The following is an 18,566-nucleotide window of genomic DNA, read 5'->3' as shown; positions in this document are numbered from 1 at the left end:
TGACAGAATTTGTTGCAGCAAGAGTAGAATATAGGTAAAAAGACATGAAAGAAATGACACGGCAGATTAAATCAGTAAGGAAATATGATGGAGGAAATATTAAAGTCTCTTGATTTGGATTCCTGCAGTGCATCCTGATCAAGGAGAAGTAGCATTTCATACTTCATCTTTGTGGAGAAGGATTCACAGCAGGATAATGAGCCCAAACACACCTCAAAGCTTTGAAGAACACCAGAAAAGACCTCAGACTTATGCCTGTCATGGACTTTACTCTGAAGCTCAAATCAAAATCACGATTAATTGAACATTTTACCATCATTTTACTGAATAAATACTTATTATTTTGCACAAAGACACACACACACAAGCTGCTCGGGTTGTGCAGTACATAACGGAAGCAATAATAAAATAAAAAACAAATAACCAACATGGATAAAATGTTCTGAATGTCAGTTTTGATTCGTTTTGTGAACGACTGCCCAGCACTGCCTAAACCCTACTGAACATTAATGGGACCTATTGAAGCTTTACAGACATCACCAGTAGCTGCAGTAACCTGGATTATTGGACGTGAGCAAGTGCTATAAAAAGCTGTCAAATAGGGAAATTTCAGAGATTTAACTCAACACTAAAATGGTTAAGCTGGCATCATTGTTTTGAATGAAATATTTTATTGACACATGCCAATAAAAACATATTCACAGGCATTCTCAGGCTTTTGGATGCATCTGTGAAAAGTAGGGAAATAAAGAACTCCAACTATACTGTGGCTCTGACTTGACCTCTGGCAGACAGAAGAACAGAAGCCAAGAGAGACATTAAGCATGCTAATCTTTGCAGTTAACTGTCGAGCAGGATCAAATCAACCTGCAGTCCGAGTTTGTCTGCTACGCTGTGACTGGGCTGTAGCTGTTTGGTTGAGGTGTTGGTTGTTTTGAGTGTGAATGCTGAAAAACGCAATTTTGTCTTTTGCAGAAAGACGTCGAGAAGAAGGTCTGAATCATCCGTGTGTCCTTCTACACATGGCCGACTCAGAGGACCCGCTTTAACCCACACACACATGTACACACACACAGTGTAAGGGCAGGGGAAAGAAGTCCAGGTTCAGCCATCATGAATTCATCACACCCCTCAGGTAAAGTCTTCTTCAAACAGCATGATATGTAATTAGTTAACAGTGGTCCTGAATCCTGGAAGCGTAAAACTGCCCAGTTTGGACTGGTGAATGTTCATTTTTTCATGCAGTGTCTGTGTTTAATGTGTCGAAGTTCTAAGCTCCCAGATAAATCCATATGAGCAATGCAAACTTTGGCCTTGTTCTTGTGGTTGGGTTACTGTGCAGTGTGATTTTGTTGTTGCGCTTTGAGCTCAGGTCAATTATACTGAGCGCTGGCTCAATAAGGTGCTGAGTGCTGTGTAAACACTGTGAGTACGACTAAAAGGCTCGATGCTTCAGTGGCACTTTCTAGCAGATGTTTGGCTCATCTAAGCTGTCAGTATCAAAAGCAGTCATGTCATCATACTGTAGGTAGCTTTACTCCAGCTGCCTGACAGCGCTAAGTGTGTGTGACTTCCTCCTGTGGCAGACAAAGTGTCTCTGAAGCCCGCTCTGTGCTTTATCTACAGTGTTTTCTCAAGTCAGGTCAAAATTTAGATTTGTCCAGGTCAAAACTGACAGCCTTGCAAGACTTGAGCTTATTTTATAGAGCTGTGTTGGTTTGAGAGCTTGTGCCATACTGGGCAGCATGTTTGTAGGTACATCTTGAACAGTTATATTTACTGATTTGTATACTGGCTGTGGCATTAGCATAAGGAGCAAGCTAGATCCAGTTACAGTCTGTTACACTGTGTTTCATCCATCTGCACAACAATATACTGTCTGTGTTGAACATACAAAACAATACTGTGTTTACACCAGCAAAACAGACCTAGGAGGGGTGCTCCCATCCTCGTTTAGTATAACTGTGATAATATGCACATGTCACAGTACAGTGTATAATTACATTATTTTGGTTTTCTAGTTACATCATGTTGGTTTTTGCCTTTGTTACACAGATATTGTGATGATTATTATCATCTACACAGATCAAAACACGTCAACCTGATCGTTTTCTAGAGGGAATCGTAAAATACTATTCAGAAAGAATGATTTTGCACAGTTGGCCTTTTTCTATCTGAGCTGCACAAACCCTCCTGAGTCAATCGACACCTCGCCCCTTATAGAACCTGCTCGGTCAGTGTAAATCATATAATCATCAGTCACATTCATTGCATGAATACTAAGCAATGGTAGAGATCACCTAAGATATAAATTAGTTCCATTCAAAGCTACTTTTGCTAACATGCTAATGTTGCTACTATAAAGTTCCCTGAAAATGCTCCTCTTAGTAAATTGAATGCAAATATTTTAATTGGTTGTCATTTAATAAAAGTGAATACGTAAGTGTTAGCGAACCTTAACAGCTGTGTTAAAACACAGCTTGTAGCTCAGTCTGTGCATTTGGTGGCTAGCATCGGTATCAGTCTTTGATTACATGAGTTACATGTGACATGACCATGTTACATGATCGTGTGTTACATGTATGAAAATGCATCGTGTGGTTGTGTTGCTACGTAAGACATCAATAAATAACTAGAAAATGCATTTTCTGAAGAAACTGCAGTGTGAATGCTGATTAGGGCTGCCACGATTAGTCGACTAGTCACGATTATGTCGACTATTAAAATCGTCGACGACTAATTTAATAGTCGACGCATCGTTTGAAGCTTTGTAAGATCACAAAGGACGCAGGAATGAGTAGTAGGATTTAAGAGTGTAATAACAGACTGAAACAGAAGATGGCAGCACTGCATGTACAAGGATGCCAGCTGCCGTTAAACCCCGAAGAAGAAGAAGCTGTGTCCCAGAATTCATAGCGCAGCCCAGCGCAGTTTCCAACAATGGCGGCAGCTAGTTAGTTTTAATGTTACTCTTATTATTCTTTCTGGGTCACAAAATAAACGTTTAACATATTTTCAGGCGAGAATGTAGCTGTGTAAACCTCAAATATCTGCTCAGTTTATCAAGACACCACATATTTTCAAAAGCGCTCCGACGTTTTCGGAGACGTCTGTTACCCACTAGCTCGTTAGCTAGGCGGGGGCAAGGCTAACTAGAGCCGTGAGAACACCGGACTCCCGGCAAATCGTTTTCAAACCCACCGCCGTCTTTCGCTAGTCAGGTTAAACATATATATAAGTCACTTAGATAACTTAAAAATGTTATTGTTTGGCTTTCTTTAGTATTTTATTTGTTCCTGAGTAAATCGGTTTGGCTGAGATTAAAGTTATAGTTTTTGCACAGCTAAAACTGTCAAGCAGACAGCTGATTATCAGAAGTGTGAGACGCTGGAGAATATACTCCGGTGTCCTGTTATATTTTAGAAAGCAAGGAGTTTATTAAACTTCACCGAAACAATCTGCAAATTTCATTAAAAATTAATAAACTACCATCTTGTCTTTATTTTTAGTTAGCACAAACACTTCAAGCTGTAAGCTAATGATAGTTATATAAGACCAGATGCTGCTGGTGCAATAAGCTGTACGCTGTACGTCCAATGGATGATGATCTGATTAGTCGACTAATCGCAAAAATAATCGGTGACTAGTCGACTATCAAAATAATCGTTTGTGGCAGCCCTAATGCTGATAGCTGAATGTTTTGAGCTGAAATGAAGCAAATGCTGAATTTAAGTAAAAAATGCTGAATGAGATTAAAAATACAGAAATTTTCACCTGAAAACAAAAGTTGAGAACTGTTGAAAGCTGACGTTCACACAGAAGTTGAAAAGTAGGTGAACATGTTTAAAATGTGAATTAGAAAAACCTGAGTAAAGACAAAAGAAAATTTAGAGTCAGAAAACATCTGAATGAATATGAAACCTTATATTATTTAAATCTCTGAATGACTGAAATATGGGAAAATCCACTAAAGACAACTAAATGTTGTAAGATTCAGTCAGAAAAGATGATTCTAAGTCATCATCTGACTTCAACTGCCGAGATCTGAACCACCAATGAACAATAAGCTTGAATTTAATGGGCCAATCAGAATGCTGTATTTAGCTGGCCTGCAATAACTACTGGCATACTGTTATTCCGACCCGTGGCACTGACGTCACATCTTATGAAGACTCTAGAGCAGCTCCTCCTCAACCTCCTCCGACCACAGGTACAACATGCCCAGGACCCACTACAGTTTGCATACGGGTGTCGGATGCCATCCTGTACCTCCTACACAGAGCCCACTCACACCTGGATGGGGGAAAAAGGCACGGTCAGGATCCTGTTTCTTGACTTTTCCAGTGCCTTTAATACCATCCGGCCCTGTATGCTTCAGGAAAAACTGAACAGGATGGAGGTGGACCCCTGCCTGGTGGCTTGGATCTCCGACTACCTCACCGACAGACCACAGTACGTCAGGCTGAAGGACATCACGTCTGACACTGTGGTCAGCAGCACAGGAGCACCACAGGGAACTGTGCTGTCCCCTCTTCTCTCCACCCTGTACACCTCTGACTTCTGCTACAACTCTGAATTATGCCATATTCAGAAGTTTGCAGATGACACGGCCATCATGGGGTGTATCTGGGATGATCAAGAAGAGGAGTACAGAAGTCTGGTGAGGAACTTTGTCGCATGGAGTCACACAAACCACCTGCAACTCAACACCTCAAAGACTAAGGAACTGGTTGTGGACTTCGGGAGGTCCAGAGAAGGTCCACTGCCGGTTCAGATAGAGGGGGAGGAGGTGGAGGTGGTCAACAAGTACAAGTACCTCGGGCTGTGGGTGGACAATAAACTGGACTGGTCATGCAACACAGAGCACCTGTATAAAAAAGCCCAAAGCCGACTGTACTTCCTCAGGAGGCTGAGGTCTTTTAACATCTGCAGGAAGCTCCTGAGGATGTTTTACCAGTCGGTGGTTGCTGGAGTACTTTTCTATGCTGTGGTGTGCTGGGGGAGCAGCACAGCAAAGAAGGACTCATGCAGGCTGGAGAAACTGATCAGGAAGGCTAGCTCTGTGGTCGGCATGAAGCTGGACACTCTGGTGACAGTGGCAGAGAAAAGGACATTAAAGAAACTGATGGACATTATGAACAATGCTGGGCATCCTCTGCACACGGCCATAAACAACCAGAAGAGTCTGTTCAGTGACAGGTTGCTTCTCCCCAAGACAAGAACTAACAGACTTAAAAACTCCTTTGTCCCACACGCCATCAAACTGTTTAACTCCTCTCTGGAGGGGAGAGGGAGGGGAAACAGGAAACAGGAGGACAAAGGAGGGGGGAACAACTAAGCTGTAGTGCCTCTGCACCTCACTGTACAATACCTTGTGCAATACTTTTTGTAAATAGTCAACAGTGCAATAGACTCAATACTTGAAATGTGCAATTCACTTGTATTTTTATTTTTTATTCCTATTTATTCTATTTATCCCCTTTGTATATTTTATTTATATTTGTCTCTGTATTTATATATGTGTGTGTATGTGTGTATATATATATATATATAACATTCTGTAACTGTAACTTCTGTCGGTGCTGTGCTTTTTTGGAAATCGAATTTCCCAGAGGACCCACCCGAGGGATTAATAAAGTTCTATCTTATCTTATCTTATCTTATCTTATTCTGTGGCAAAACCCTGTCAAATCTGCTTTGGTGCACCTGTTGAAAAACTGCATCTAAATCCAAGACCATAACTCGTAAAAAACAGCTTTTGAACTGTGAGGATCCCAAGGAATTGTTCTACACAACAGTGTCCAGGGTCATTTACTTCTTTTTCTCCAATCACACTCAATGACTTAATTGTAGTAATAGGTAAAATGAAATCCTCATCATGCTCCTTAAATATATTACCTCCCTCTGTCCTGTCTGGGACTCTCACCAGCATTGGTCCCACATTACTATCCATCATCAACAACTCACTGAGGCAAGGCTGTGTTCCGTCCTATTTTAAACATGCTGAGGTAACCCCTCTGTTAAAAAAACAGAATCTAGATCCTACCTCCCCTAGTAGTTATCGTCCTATTTCAAGATTGCCATTTATAAGTAAATTACTAGAAAAGATTGTAGAAAATCAGTTCAGGTCCTTACTATGCCGATTGCAGATTTTTGACCCTTTTCAGTCTGGCTTTCAAAAGCAGAACTCTACGGAGTCCGTTCTCTTAAGGGTCTATAATGATCTACTAATGGCATCTGACGCAGGAAATTGTTCCGTGATCATTTTTCTTGATCTTAGTGCAGCCTTTGACACCATCGACCACAAAATCTTACTCAACAGGCTGAAGGTTCTGGCTGGTGTATCTGGCACTGCCTTAGACTGGTTTTCTTCCTACTTATCAGACAGAACTTTTTCTGTTAGGACTGATAGGTTCTCCTCTAACACTGCTGCCCTAACTTGCGGGGTTGCACAGGGTTCAGTTTTGGGTCCATTATTATTTTCTTTTTATATGCTTCCTTTAGCTGGCATTATTCAGTCTTTTAGTGACCTGTCTTATCATTTCTATGCAGATGACATTCAGCTGTATATGTCCTTTAAGCCTCATCAGCTGGATAGGCTGTCCACCCTAGTCCAGTGCTTAACTCAGGTTTCTGACTGGCTTTCTAACAATTACCTTGTTTTAAACATGAACAAGACAGAGACCATGATCATAGCTCCTCCTGATCTATATTCTAAAATCAGTCAGGTTCTTGCCCCTTTCTGTTCTTCTGCTAAGCCAAATATTCGAAATCTTGGAGTAATATTTGACTCTTCTTTGGGCCTTGACTCACACGTAAAATCTCTGTCTCGTTCCTGTTTCTTTCATTTAAGGAATATTTCTAAATTGCGACATATGGTCTCCTTAGCTGAACTGGAAAAAATTGTCCATGCATTTGTGTCATCGCGTTTAGATTATTGTAATTCCCTGTTTACCAGCTTGGATAAATCATCTCGTTCTCGCCTCCAAGCTATACAAAACGCAGCAGCCAGACTACTAACTCGCTCTAGCAAGCGAGCTCACATCACTCCTATTTTATGTTCTTTACATTGGCTCCCAATAGATTTTAGAATTCGTTTTAAAATTATTGTTTTAACGTACAGAGCACTAAATGGCCAAGCCCCAGATTATTTATCCAAGCTTCTCACAAAATACACTACTGCTCGCAGTCTCCGCTAGAAGTTAGCTTGCTAGCTTCTATCTAAATACAATATAGCATGTCCTGACTGCGGGGTTTTGGAAACAAATTCAAACGTACAGCTCTGTTATCACTTCCAACATAAATGAAGACAGAAAACTAAATAGCAGTGACGTTTGTAGGGTTACTGAAGTTTGGCTAGCTGGTATATAATGATGTGCTACGTGACCGCTAGCGACACAGCTATGTTAGCATAATATAAACAGTTATGTTTGAGTTATGATGCAGCTGTTATACTGGGCAAAGTATGGGACTAATCCGTGGACAGATGATTATAAGTTGTATTGTAATAGCTTTGTGCTAACGATGCTATTTGTTAACTCAGAGCTGATATTTATTTCTTTACATCTTAGTTCTGGACATTATAGATGAAAATAGGGCTGCCACGATTTGTCGACTAGTCACGATTACGTCGACTATCAAAATCGTCGACGACTGATTTAATAGTCGACGTGTCGTTTGAAGCTTTGTAAGATCACAAAAGACGCAGGAATAATAGCAGGATTTAAGAGTGTAATAACGGACTGAAACAGAAGATGGCAGCACAGCATGTACAAGGATGCCAGCTGCCGTTAAACAAGAAGAAGAAGAAGCAGCTGTGTCCCAGAATTCATAGCGCGGCCCAGCTTAGTTTCCAACAATGGCGGTAGCTAGTTAGTTTTAATATTACTCTTATTATTCTTTCTGGGTCACAAAATAAACGTTTAACATATTTTCAGGCGAGAATGTAGCTGTGTAAACCTCAAATATCGGCTCAGTTTATCAGGACACCACATATTTTCAAAAGCGCTCCGACGTTTTCGGAGACGTCTGTTACCCACTAGCTCGATAGCTAGCCGGGGGCTAGGTCACTAGCGCCGTGAGAACACCGGACTCCCGGTGTTCCAGATCTACTGGCGTTTAGATCAACTGGCGTTGATCGAACAGATGTGTGTCAGTCTTGCGTTTCAGGAGCTGCTACCGACAAACCAGCAAAAAAACGCCAAATGTGTCATCTGTGACATTTGTGAGGTTGTCTCAAACACACTCCGTCAGTCTTGATGCTGTTGAACAACAAAATGTTTACAAATGTGGCGAGTTTACCTGGTGATATCCTCATGCGCGACGCGATCGCGAAAACAGCAAACAAGTAACACCACGCCGTTGTTGTTCACAGGACACAAAGAATAAACGATCGGGAGACTCTTGTCGTCGTCATCGTTCCCCTCGCACGGTTTATTTCTCCGAATTCAGCGTTTTTGCTTCACAACTAAAGCGAGCAGTTTACTTTGTGCACTAACATGGAGTCGAGTCAACCAGCGCCACCTCTGGCCAAGTGCCACAGCCTACAGCCAGATCAACCTGTGACACACATCTGCACCACGTTTGAATTCGTGTCATGCACATTTGTACCTTTCAATTGTGTCTGTTTGTGCGTCATGCAAATAAACCTTTGAAAAGAATGAAATGATATCATATATTTATTATCAGCCTACATTTGTACAAAATTCCAAATTATATACACAAAGTCATAGAAATCACCACTCCAATTGGTCATCATGATTTTGATATTCTCTTTTTCCATAACAATGAAATACGCCTTGGACAAATATGACACATCAATATTTCATTAGTGTTGTAACATCACATGTCGCTAGCATAGTCTGTCTGTGTCTTTTCCCTGAAAATGAATATTTCCAGCCAATATAGGCAATTCATCAACATGGCTGGAGTTATATACAGTCTGTATAAGTGTGGTTAATCTAATGAACATTTGTAAGGAGACGGCAGTTACTGTGAATTCACAGCAGTTACACAGTGATTAGTAATAAACAGCCAGTGAGAGTGAGTGGATATGACTGTTCCCACCACTAACACATGACCATAGCCCACTACTAGATTAACTTGTGACACATCTGCACCTGCTGCTATGATCACAGTGAGTAGAGGCTGAGTGGCTGCACTTACCCCTGGTACATCCAAATCTGCCCACAAACATGTTGAAAGATGCAATGCCAGCAATGTGGATTGTCAACACTAAAAACAATCAGTAAGCAAAGACAACAGGGATCACTTTTTTCTGTTTATTTAGCACCCACAACATTTGTAGTCGCCTTCTGCACAAGGGAAGTCCACACACACCGTGTGGTACCACTTTCCACAGAAGGTGCAATCTGCAAGATTGAATGAGATTGTCAGAGTCATTGTCTGGCTGTTTATTACTAATCACCTGCTGTACATTCACAGTAACTGCCATCTCCTTACAAATGTTTATTAGATTGACCACACTTATGCAGACTGTATATCACAACCAACTCTAACATGTTTGTTTGCAGAGGGAAGACACAGGCAGACTACGCTAACGACATGTGATGTTACAACACTGGTGAAATATTAGTGTGTTCACGACATTTTTCGTATGGGCAAAAGTATTGATATCAGGATGGTGATTCTTATGTGTATGTCATTTGGCATTTTGTACAAATGTAGGCTGATAATAAATATATGATATCATTTCATTCATTTCAAAGGTTTGTTTGCATGACGCACAAACAGACACAATTGAAAGGTACAAATGTGCATGACACGAATTCAAACGTGGTGCAGATGTGTGTCACAGGTTGATCTGGCTGTAGGCTGTGGCACTTGGCCAGAGGTGGCGCTGGTTGACTCGACTCCATGTTAGTGCACAAAGTAAACAGCACGCTGTAGTTGTGAAGCAAAAACGCTGAATTCGGAGGAATAAACCGTGCGAGGGGAACGATAACGACGACAAGAGTCTCCCGATCGTTTATTCTTTGTGTCCTGTGAACAACAACGGCGTGGTGTTACTTGTTTGCTGTTTTCGCGATCGTGTCGCGCATGAGGATATCACCAGGTGAACTCGCCACATTTTTAAGCATTTTGTTGTTCAACAGCATCAAGACTGACGGAGTGTGTTTGAGACAACCTCACAAGTGTCACAGGTGACACATTTGGCGTTTTTTTTTGCTGGTTTGTCGGTAGCAGCTCCTGAAACGCAAGTCTGCCACACATCTGTTCGACCAACGCCAGTTGATCTAAACGCCAGTAGATCTGGAACACCGGCAAATTGTTTTCAAACCCACCGCCGTCTTTCGCGACTCAGGTTAAATATATATGAGTCACTTAGATAAATTAAAAATGTTGTTGTTTGGCTTTTTTTTTTTTTTTGTATTTTATTTGTTCCTGAGTAAATCGGTTTGGCTGAGATTAAAGTTATAGTTTTTACACAGCTGAATGAACGTCAAGCAGACAGCTGATTATCAGAAGTGTGAGATGCTCCAGAATATACTCCGGTGTCCTGTTATATTTTAGATAGCAAGGAGTTTATTAAACTTTACCGAAACAATCTGCAAATTTCATTAAAATTGAACAAACCATCATCTTGTCTTTATTTTTAGTTAGCACCTTAAAAGCTTAAAGCTGTAAGCTAATGATAGTTATATAAGAGCAGATGCTGCTGGTGCAATAAGCTGTAGTTTTACGTCCAGTGGATGATGATCTGATTAGTCGACTAATCGCATAAATAATCGGTGACTAGTCGACTATCAAAATAATCGTTTGTGGCAGCCCTAGATGAAAATGAAAGAAATCAAAACTGAATGAGGATCTGATGGTACGGTCACCGGAGCAACCTGCAAATCTAAAGGCGACCACAGCATTTAAATCATTACATTGGGCAAAACATGCTAAATTGAGCATGTGCAATCGTGTGAGAGTGGTTTGGGGTCTTTGAAAGGATGAAAAGTAGTTTTCTTGAAATGTGCTTGTTTAATTTGCTTAGCTAGTGGAGTGTAACTTCAGTGTAAGGCCTCAAATCAAAACCTTGATTAACTGAACAGTTTACAGTTATTGATTGATTATTTTATTCACACACACTTATGTCATTTTTCATTCATTGCTCATCTCAACTATAAACAAAAATGAAAATTCGGCCTTGACAATGACACCAGAGCATGCAGAAGGATTTATTAATGCATATCATTTGAATGGCAACAAAAATGCCAGTGTCATGGTGGTGCGAGAGGAAAGGTGAGGGGATCAGCACACGTGATAGAATTCATCCTCTGCACCATAGACTATGATTGTTTGGACTAAAGGCACACGTGGAGAACTGAGCATCATTGCTATTCCTATGTCAAGCTGCTAGCATGCTGGGAAAGAAAAGCATATATTAATATATTACAAGTCTCTGGGTGTCGTTGCAGACGTGTGCTTTAACGAAAGCAATACGTTTTTGAACACTTGTGAGTCATCTTCGTTTTACATCATCACTGGTAGGTGTATGTTTAAGGGCACTAAATGTTGGGACACATGGCTTATGTCAGAAATCTGAGTGGACCAGGTTGGAGTCTTTAAATCGAGTTGCCGACAGTCCTCATGATTTAAAAAAAATGCTTGATATTTGCTACTGATGGAGTTAGTCAGGTGAGGGAGACATTTTTCATTCACGGTGAATGTAACGGCAGCTCCTGCTTTGCTCCATGTGCTGGATCGCTTTGGTTAACTCCGTTCATGTTTGTATATGTGTGAGTAGTAGGTACCTGTGCGTCCTTCTCACAGCTTTTTTGACAGCTTTGTCTTGGGACGAGTGACGGGGTGACTGACTGGCTGTAATTTGGTTGTCATGGATACAGATGTAGTAGATACACGCGCACACGAGCACGCACAGACAGCAGTGTGACTCCAGGGGTTGATGCGCCTCAAATAGAAACGCAGAGATGAGTCATCCGCCAAGCTGCTGCAGTACACACACACACACACACACACACACACACACACACACACACACACACACACACACACACACACACACACACACACACACACTCACCTTTAGTAGATGTGTTTGGTATGTTAGACCACTGAGATGTCAGACATGTTGCCTGGACAGTTTCATCTGCTACTATAAACACACGAAAGGCTGATTTTAAGCTAACAGCATGTCTTTAATAAATAATCATAGTGTTGGATAACAGAGCAGCAACACAGCAGCCCATTCAGTTTCAACAAGACAGGACACTTCAAGTTAACTTTCTGTATTTACATTTTTTCCCTTTGCTGTGTATATAGTCTTTACTTGTGAGTCATACTGAGGCAGCCTTAGATCTGCTGGAGGACACAGGGAGCTGTTTACACAGGAGGTGAGGATGATGAGGGAGATGAAGGTGATGAGGAGGAGGTGGGATAGAAGTGATGATAAAATGATTCAAAGAAACATTTCTGGAAAGGAAACAGCAGCGACAGTGGTCAACGCAGAGATGAAAAGCAGACAAATACATGAATTAGACGAGTCCTGAGCTGGTCTGCTGGATTTGTTTGTCTGTTAAATGTAAAATCACTGATTATACAGAGCTCAGTTTGTTCTCCTCTTTTGCTTTTTCTAATCCTTGCACTCTGCATTTGCCAGCAGCTGAGACATCCCATTATATTTCGTTATGAGGACCAAAACCTATTCTTAATCTCTAGCTTCTGTTATGACTGAATACTGAATGGAACAAACAAATTCTATAAAGAGCAGTTTCAATGAATAATATCCACGCTGACAGCAAAGTGAGGCGTGTAGCTTCTGGTTACAAAGAAGCCTTTGCAGGATTCTCTGTGACAGTTTTCTATTGGAAGTGAGGTGACTGAAAAATGTCCGAAAGAATAGAAAATTTTTTTTGAAGCACGGAGAACGACTGCTCAGGATCAGAATATAAGAAAACAAAAGTCTGGCTCACTGGAAGCAAAATGGGAAGAAATCAGAGGTGACTTAAGACTTATGCACAGTCTTGTAGTTATACTTAATTTAAATTCCTTTTTGAAAATTAAATTTTTCAACAAAATGTGAAGAAACTGTTGTGAGTTTGTGTCCAAAAGCGTCTTTGTATTGTGTTTAAGAGATTTTAACGAAAGCCTAACTAGATCTGGCTGTACTTTAACTACCAGCTTTTAACCACAAGATGGTGCAAGTGAGGCGGTGTACTCTTTGTTTAACCCAGCAAGTCCTTAAGACCACAGACGTATTGGCAGCCTGGCAAGCGGCAGATGCTCTTAAAGAAATGGTGGTAGCGAATAAAAAAAGTTAAGCAGCCATCAAATAATAACATCTTAAACTAGTAAAACACTGCCCCCTGATGGTGGAAGTTGTAGCTAATTCAAACAAGTGTCTTTAAGGCTTCAACGTTTCTTTTCAATAAAAACCTGTTTATGGGTTAAGTGAATGAAGCCTCACAAAAACAATGATTAACAATATTGTTAATGCAATTTAACAGCAAGTACAGCTTAAAGCTGCAGAACCATTCGCAGCACCAACCTGATGGTGGTACTAAATGGAACAGTTGTCAGGATTCCTCCTCTGGGAGCCATGAATGTTGGCCAATCCTTTGGCTGAATGTTGACATATTTTATTGGTCAGGTGGACATATCGGCCAGCCGGTGGCACTAAATGACCATTCAGCAGATGAGCAGGCTTTATCCTCTTGGCACTGTGGATGCTTGGAGCTGATATCACACTGCGATCTTACACTGACTGTGCCATCCCCCAGTGCCCGCTGCTAGCTAACATAAACACCTGCACGGCCACAATTTGTGCACCCAAAAAAAGGGGGGTCGTGGAGCTAGCAGAGCAAGAAGAGGTCCACAGTGCCCGCCCACACTCTTTGATTGACATACAGTATTTGGCAAGCACAGCACAGAAACATGAAAGCACCCAGCGCCACCCTCCCATCCCCACCCCAGAGCTGCAGGCTTACTGCTCCCTCCTTCTCTCCTTCTCTCCTTCTCTCCCCTCTCTCTGTCTATTTTTATCTCTAGCTCCTCCTCTACCCTAGCAGGCTATTTTCAGCACTGTTCCCCCACCCCAATCGCCTGTGTTTGTAAATGCTTCTCTTCTCTTCTCTTCTCTTCTCTTCTCTTCTCTTCTCTTCTCTTCTCTTCTCTTCTCTTCTCTTCTTCTCGTGTCCTTGCTCCCTCTCCTTTCTATGAAGTAAAATGAGCTGTTGTTGACTTTTCTCTGTATCCGTCTAACTTCCTTTCCACCCAGTGATCTACTTTCAGCCTCTCTCTCTCTCGGTCACCCTCCTCCCTCCGTCTCCTGTCTCTCTGTCGACGTTCATTCAGTAGCTCAGTGAGCGTCTCTCTCACACACACACTCATCAGTGACTCTCAGTCAGTGAATATTAGCCGTCTGACCAGCAGCTGTTTGTGGTCGCTGTGTGGAGCTCCACTATCCTCTGTCTTATGATAAGAGGACAGCGTGCCATCTCCTCTCCTGCTGCTCAGTTTCTCAGTGAGGACTCCAAACTCGCCGTCCCAGCGTTCTTCCATTTCCTTCTCTGTCTGTCATTCTCTCAGTGCTTCGTTCTAATTTTGGAAACATGGAACCTCGGGGAGCGCTCTCCCAAAGCTATTTACGTCCTCGCCTCTCCTCCTCCTCCACCTCCTCCTTGCTCTCCTCCTCTTCCTTCTCTTCCTCCTCCCTCTCGTCAGCCAGGAGGAGAACAGCGTGAGGATTCTTTGATGCACACAGAGCTGGGGAATTGGGCTGCTCCTCTGTCTGTATTTTTATTGTGTTGACGAGGCTGCAGCAGCTCCTCTCGTCGTCGCTCCTCGCTCTCACAGCCTGTGGGTGACTGGATTTTCCCTCGCAGCTGAATGGAAGAAACAAACTTTCTGTTCCTTCCATCTGCAACACACCCCAACAGCACTGGAGCCAGCACTGTGTTTCTGCATGGATCAGGACTCCAGGTGATGTAGGTACAGAGAAATAAACCAAAAGACCACACAGACACTTTTCAGGTGGTCTCCTTTGGCTGTTGACATTTTGATTGATCTGCGAAACCCAGCGGAGGGGAGGCTTTCTGTGGGCTGCAGCCGAGACGACGATATTAGAAAGGAGGAGTTTGCTCAAAGTGTCGCCCGCTCGTCATCACAACTCGAGCTGAGCAGTCAGAGACGGCAGAAGCTCCAGGAGTCCGATGGAGACTGGATTACACAAGAGAAGCACAGAGCTGTTCGATTATTTTCTTTTCTTGTAATTTGCGGCCGTTCCCTGCAGAAGTTAGTTTTGAAGTTTTCAGTTTAACTGTATGGGTCTACGGCATGCCTGCGTCTCGGATGAAGAAGTGACTGGTTTAATAAAATAAAGCGCCGGCTCTCGCCTTGGCATGCTGTTGCATCCCACCGTGTCAGGATTGTGCGCCATGTTGCAGACCATCTATGAGACTGAGTCCTGTTTTTCCTCCAGCAGCACAGACAGCCACCATCAGCCTCTGGAGCTCCTGAGCGGCAACAGGGGCTCCAGCGCTGCCATGCCCACTGCTGGTGAGTCATCTATGGGAAAGTAGGGGTGGGGGGAGAGGGAAGGTGGGAGGGAGGGAGTGGGGGTGCTGCGGTGTGCTGGAGTTTGATTAAAACTGATGAATAATTTGATGTTTTCTCTCATAAGTAACGCCTGTGTGGTATTTGTGTTGAAGTTTGTCAGCTGGAGCAGCAGCACTCGCAGCTCGCTGAGGAGACGGTGGTACCTGAGTACACTAAGTGCTCGGTGTCCACAGTTTGCGTCAAACTGTGCACTCCACAGATACCTCATACACGTATTTTTAGATTCAACGTGACTTCCCACATCTTGTCTGTATCGTCTTCTCCAGCAAACACATTGAGGATAAATATTGATGGATGTGTTTAGAAATCATAGATTTAAGTGGAATAACTGTGTGCAGGTTTCCAGTGCTAGGCGTCAGTGTTACAACGCAAAAGATACCCAACCTCAGAAAATATCCTGGTTCCATAGTTTATCCCTGCAGTACAGTTAAACAGACATTTTCTCACAATTGGAACTTTTAACTCTTTAAAAAAAAAATCGAAATATGTGTAAAAGTCTCTCGTTTGACATTGAAAGAGAAAGCTCCACATTTTATGTTAAAACAAAAAGAAAAATGAATCAGATTTTTAGAAATAAAGTGCAAGTTGACGAGCCTGACAGAAGGTCAAAGAGAGATGAGATTCAGTCTTCTTTGTAAGAAGAATATTTCACTCTTAAAGCAAAAAAGCAGTTCTCGCTCTTCTTCACATTTCTTAGAGAAGAAGGGCAGAAAGCCCCGACCAGTCTCTCTTGATCTCTTGTAAAAGGTCTGAGTATTTTTGTAGTTTATGTAGATGGTTTCTTTTTAGCTGTCTCTGTCTGGACACACTTTCTGTCATTCCGTCTCATTCTGTAGACTAAGTTAGCTTTGGGAATCCTTTGGGCATCTTTAGGAAATTGACAGTGTTTTAATTATTTATTTTTGGCTACTCCTATAATGCCAAACACAAATGTACACTAGTAGGAAACATGGGTGATAAAATGGATTTTCTGAGCTTTAGGTAGAGTAGAACTGGCCAAACAATGGTGCCAAAATGAGGTAAAGCAATGTTGAAATGTAGCTTGATGACAGCAGGCTGGAACAAAGAGGATGTATATTGACTCTAATCTTCTTTTGGCTGCAGTTACAATGTTGGCTCCGTGCATGTGTGTGTGTGTGTTCAGAATAAAAGACTTGCAGAGATTGAAGACGCTGTTAATGAAGTAGCTCAAGATTTGTTAGATTTACATGTGTAGTGGCCCAAAATTCCTTTAAATGAAGTAATGAATTTCCTCTTAGATTGCAAAATGAAAACAACTCCTGGATCAACACACCTGATAACCGCCTGTTTGTTTATATCATTATAACTGGTGAACTATGTGCACATCTTAAGCTTCTCAAAAAAAGAGAATGTCACGAAAAAGAACTTAACAAAAGAACTTTCACTTGTACCTGAAATATATCGAGTCTTCTTTTGTTTGAATTTTGATTATAGCTTATAATCAAAGCCAGCCTCTCTTATTATTAGAAGAGATATATTACAACACACAAATGGCCAAAATGTTCAAAGAAATGTTTGTCTGTACACCCATGACTCTACTCCGTTACTCCTTTACTGTGGATTACTGCGTCAGTGCATCGTAGTTGTGGCATTGCAAGGCTGTTATTGAGGTTTCTTTGATAGTGGCCTTTGGCTTTTCTGGATTTTGGGAGTTTGTCATTTTCATCTAGACAGTACTCCAGAGATTCTCTGTAAGGTTCAGGTCAGGTGAGTTCGTTGGCCAGTTTCATTTTGCACTGTGGGCAAGTGCTAATACCTAGATAAAGATATCAACATCTCGAGGAGACTGGATCCTTCACACTGCACTTAAAACACTGGGATATCTTCCTTTAAGTTCTTGAGCCTTGATTTCTAAATGCAATGCAACATTTACTTTCATCTGAAAAGACTTTGGGCCACTGATGAACAGGTAAGACATTTCTCAAGTCTTTGGTTCAGTAGTGGGTTAATCGTAGGGAAGTGACAGATGTAGCATCTTTTCCTGAAGACGTCTGTGCACGGTGGTTCTCGATGCACTGGCAACAGCCTCAGTCCATCCTAAGTTTAGAATCAACTTTTCTTGACCATCATCTCAAGACGTCAGTCACCCGGGCTCCTTTTGGATCTTTTCCTATCACACTTTTCCCTTCCACTAAACTTTCCATGCTTTGGTACGGCACTCTGTGAATCCTGTGTATCCAGCCTTTTCAGCAATGACCTAATGTGGCTTACTCTCGTTGTTGCAGGCGTCAGTGACTGTAATCTGAACAACTGTCAAGTCGGTAGTTTTCCCTTGATTGTGGTTATTTGTATTCTACTAGCGCAAGAGATGCACGACAGTTCTCTTGCTCTAGTAGGCTGGAACTTTATGTAACCACAAAGTAAAAGTTTACCTTTATAAATGAGATTGTGAAAAATAATGAACTTTGTATGATATTCTACCGTAAGTAACAGCAGCTGTCACCTATTGCTATTCCTGTGGACGTTACAGGCTCCTGTTGTATAGATAACCCTTTAATGTATTTACCACCCATCAGCCGTATCCTTTTTTCCTATTGGTAGTTGATCCAATCCCTTGTCTCAAAGTTGAAAGTTTAAATTAGTCCTTGCCCACTATGTGTCAGTAAAGGTTATTTTGGCTTTGTAAGTAGCTTAAATTCATTGACGTTCACAACTATAATCAGTGCTAGTCTGTGTGGACCCATCTGTTCAGTCATGTTTAATTAAATCCACCACTGTCTGTTTTGGTCTCCACCGCCTGTTGTAGGAAATGTGCTCTGCTTTGTTCATCCGATACTTTCTGAACTTTTCCATCTGCTTAACTGTAAGCATTCAATGAGAGCTTTTTGTACTCTAAACTGATGTCGGATGCTGAAATGACCAAGCAAGATCACAACCGTGAGACTCAACCAGAAGCTATAGAGTGTAAAAACACAATGACGAAATGTACAGTGTTAAACGCTGAGGAGGCCTGCTTCATG

General features: G+C 41.8%; 1 protein-coding gene across 3 annotated transcripts in view; it reads left to right on the top strand.

Annotated features, from left to right (window-relative positions):
- hdac5 (histone deacetylase 5) overlaps positions 1-18,566 on the top strand; it is a 71,475-nt gene that overhangs the window by 13,510 nt on the left and 39,399 nt on the right. For 2 of the 3 annotated variants that reach the window (XM_085351309.1, XM_085351307.1), the window contains one exon: positions 976-1,135. In XM_085351309.1, coding sequence (XP_085207435.1) covers positions 1,114-1,135 — 22 coding nt within the window. In that variant the 5' untranslated portion in view covers positions 976-1,113. Of the gene's footprint in view, positions 1-975; positions 1,136-14,521; positions 15,526-18,566 lie in introns of those variants that run through there. The other variant, XM_085351306.1, reaches the window with a different exon arrangement.

Source organism: Diplotaxodon limnothrissa, linkage group LG4 (assembly GCF_057381915.1).
Source record: "Diplotaxodon limnothrissa isolate DT_005_m linkage group LG4, D_limnothrissa_male_GT1.1, whole genome shotgun sequence".
In the NCBI taxonomy this organism is placed as follows: Eukaryota; Metazoa; Chordata; class Actinopteri; order Cichliformes; family Cichlidae; genus Diplotaxodon; species Diplotaxodon limnothrissa.
Note: the sequence above shows the minus strand (reverse complement) of the source record. Positions and strands in the feature narration are given on the sequence as shown.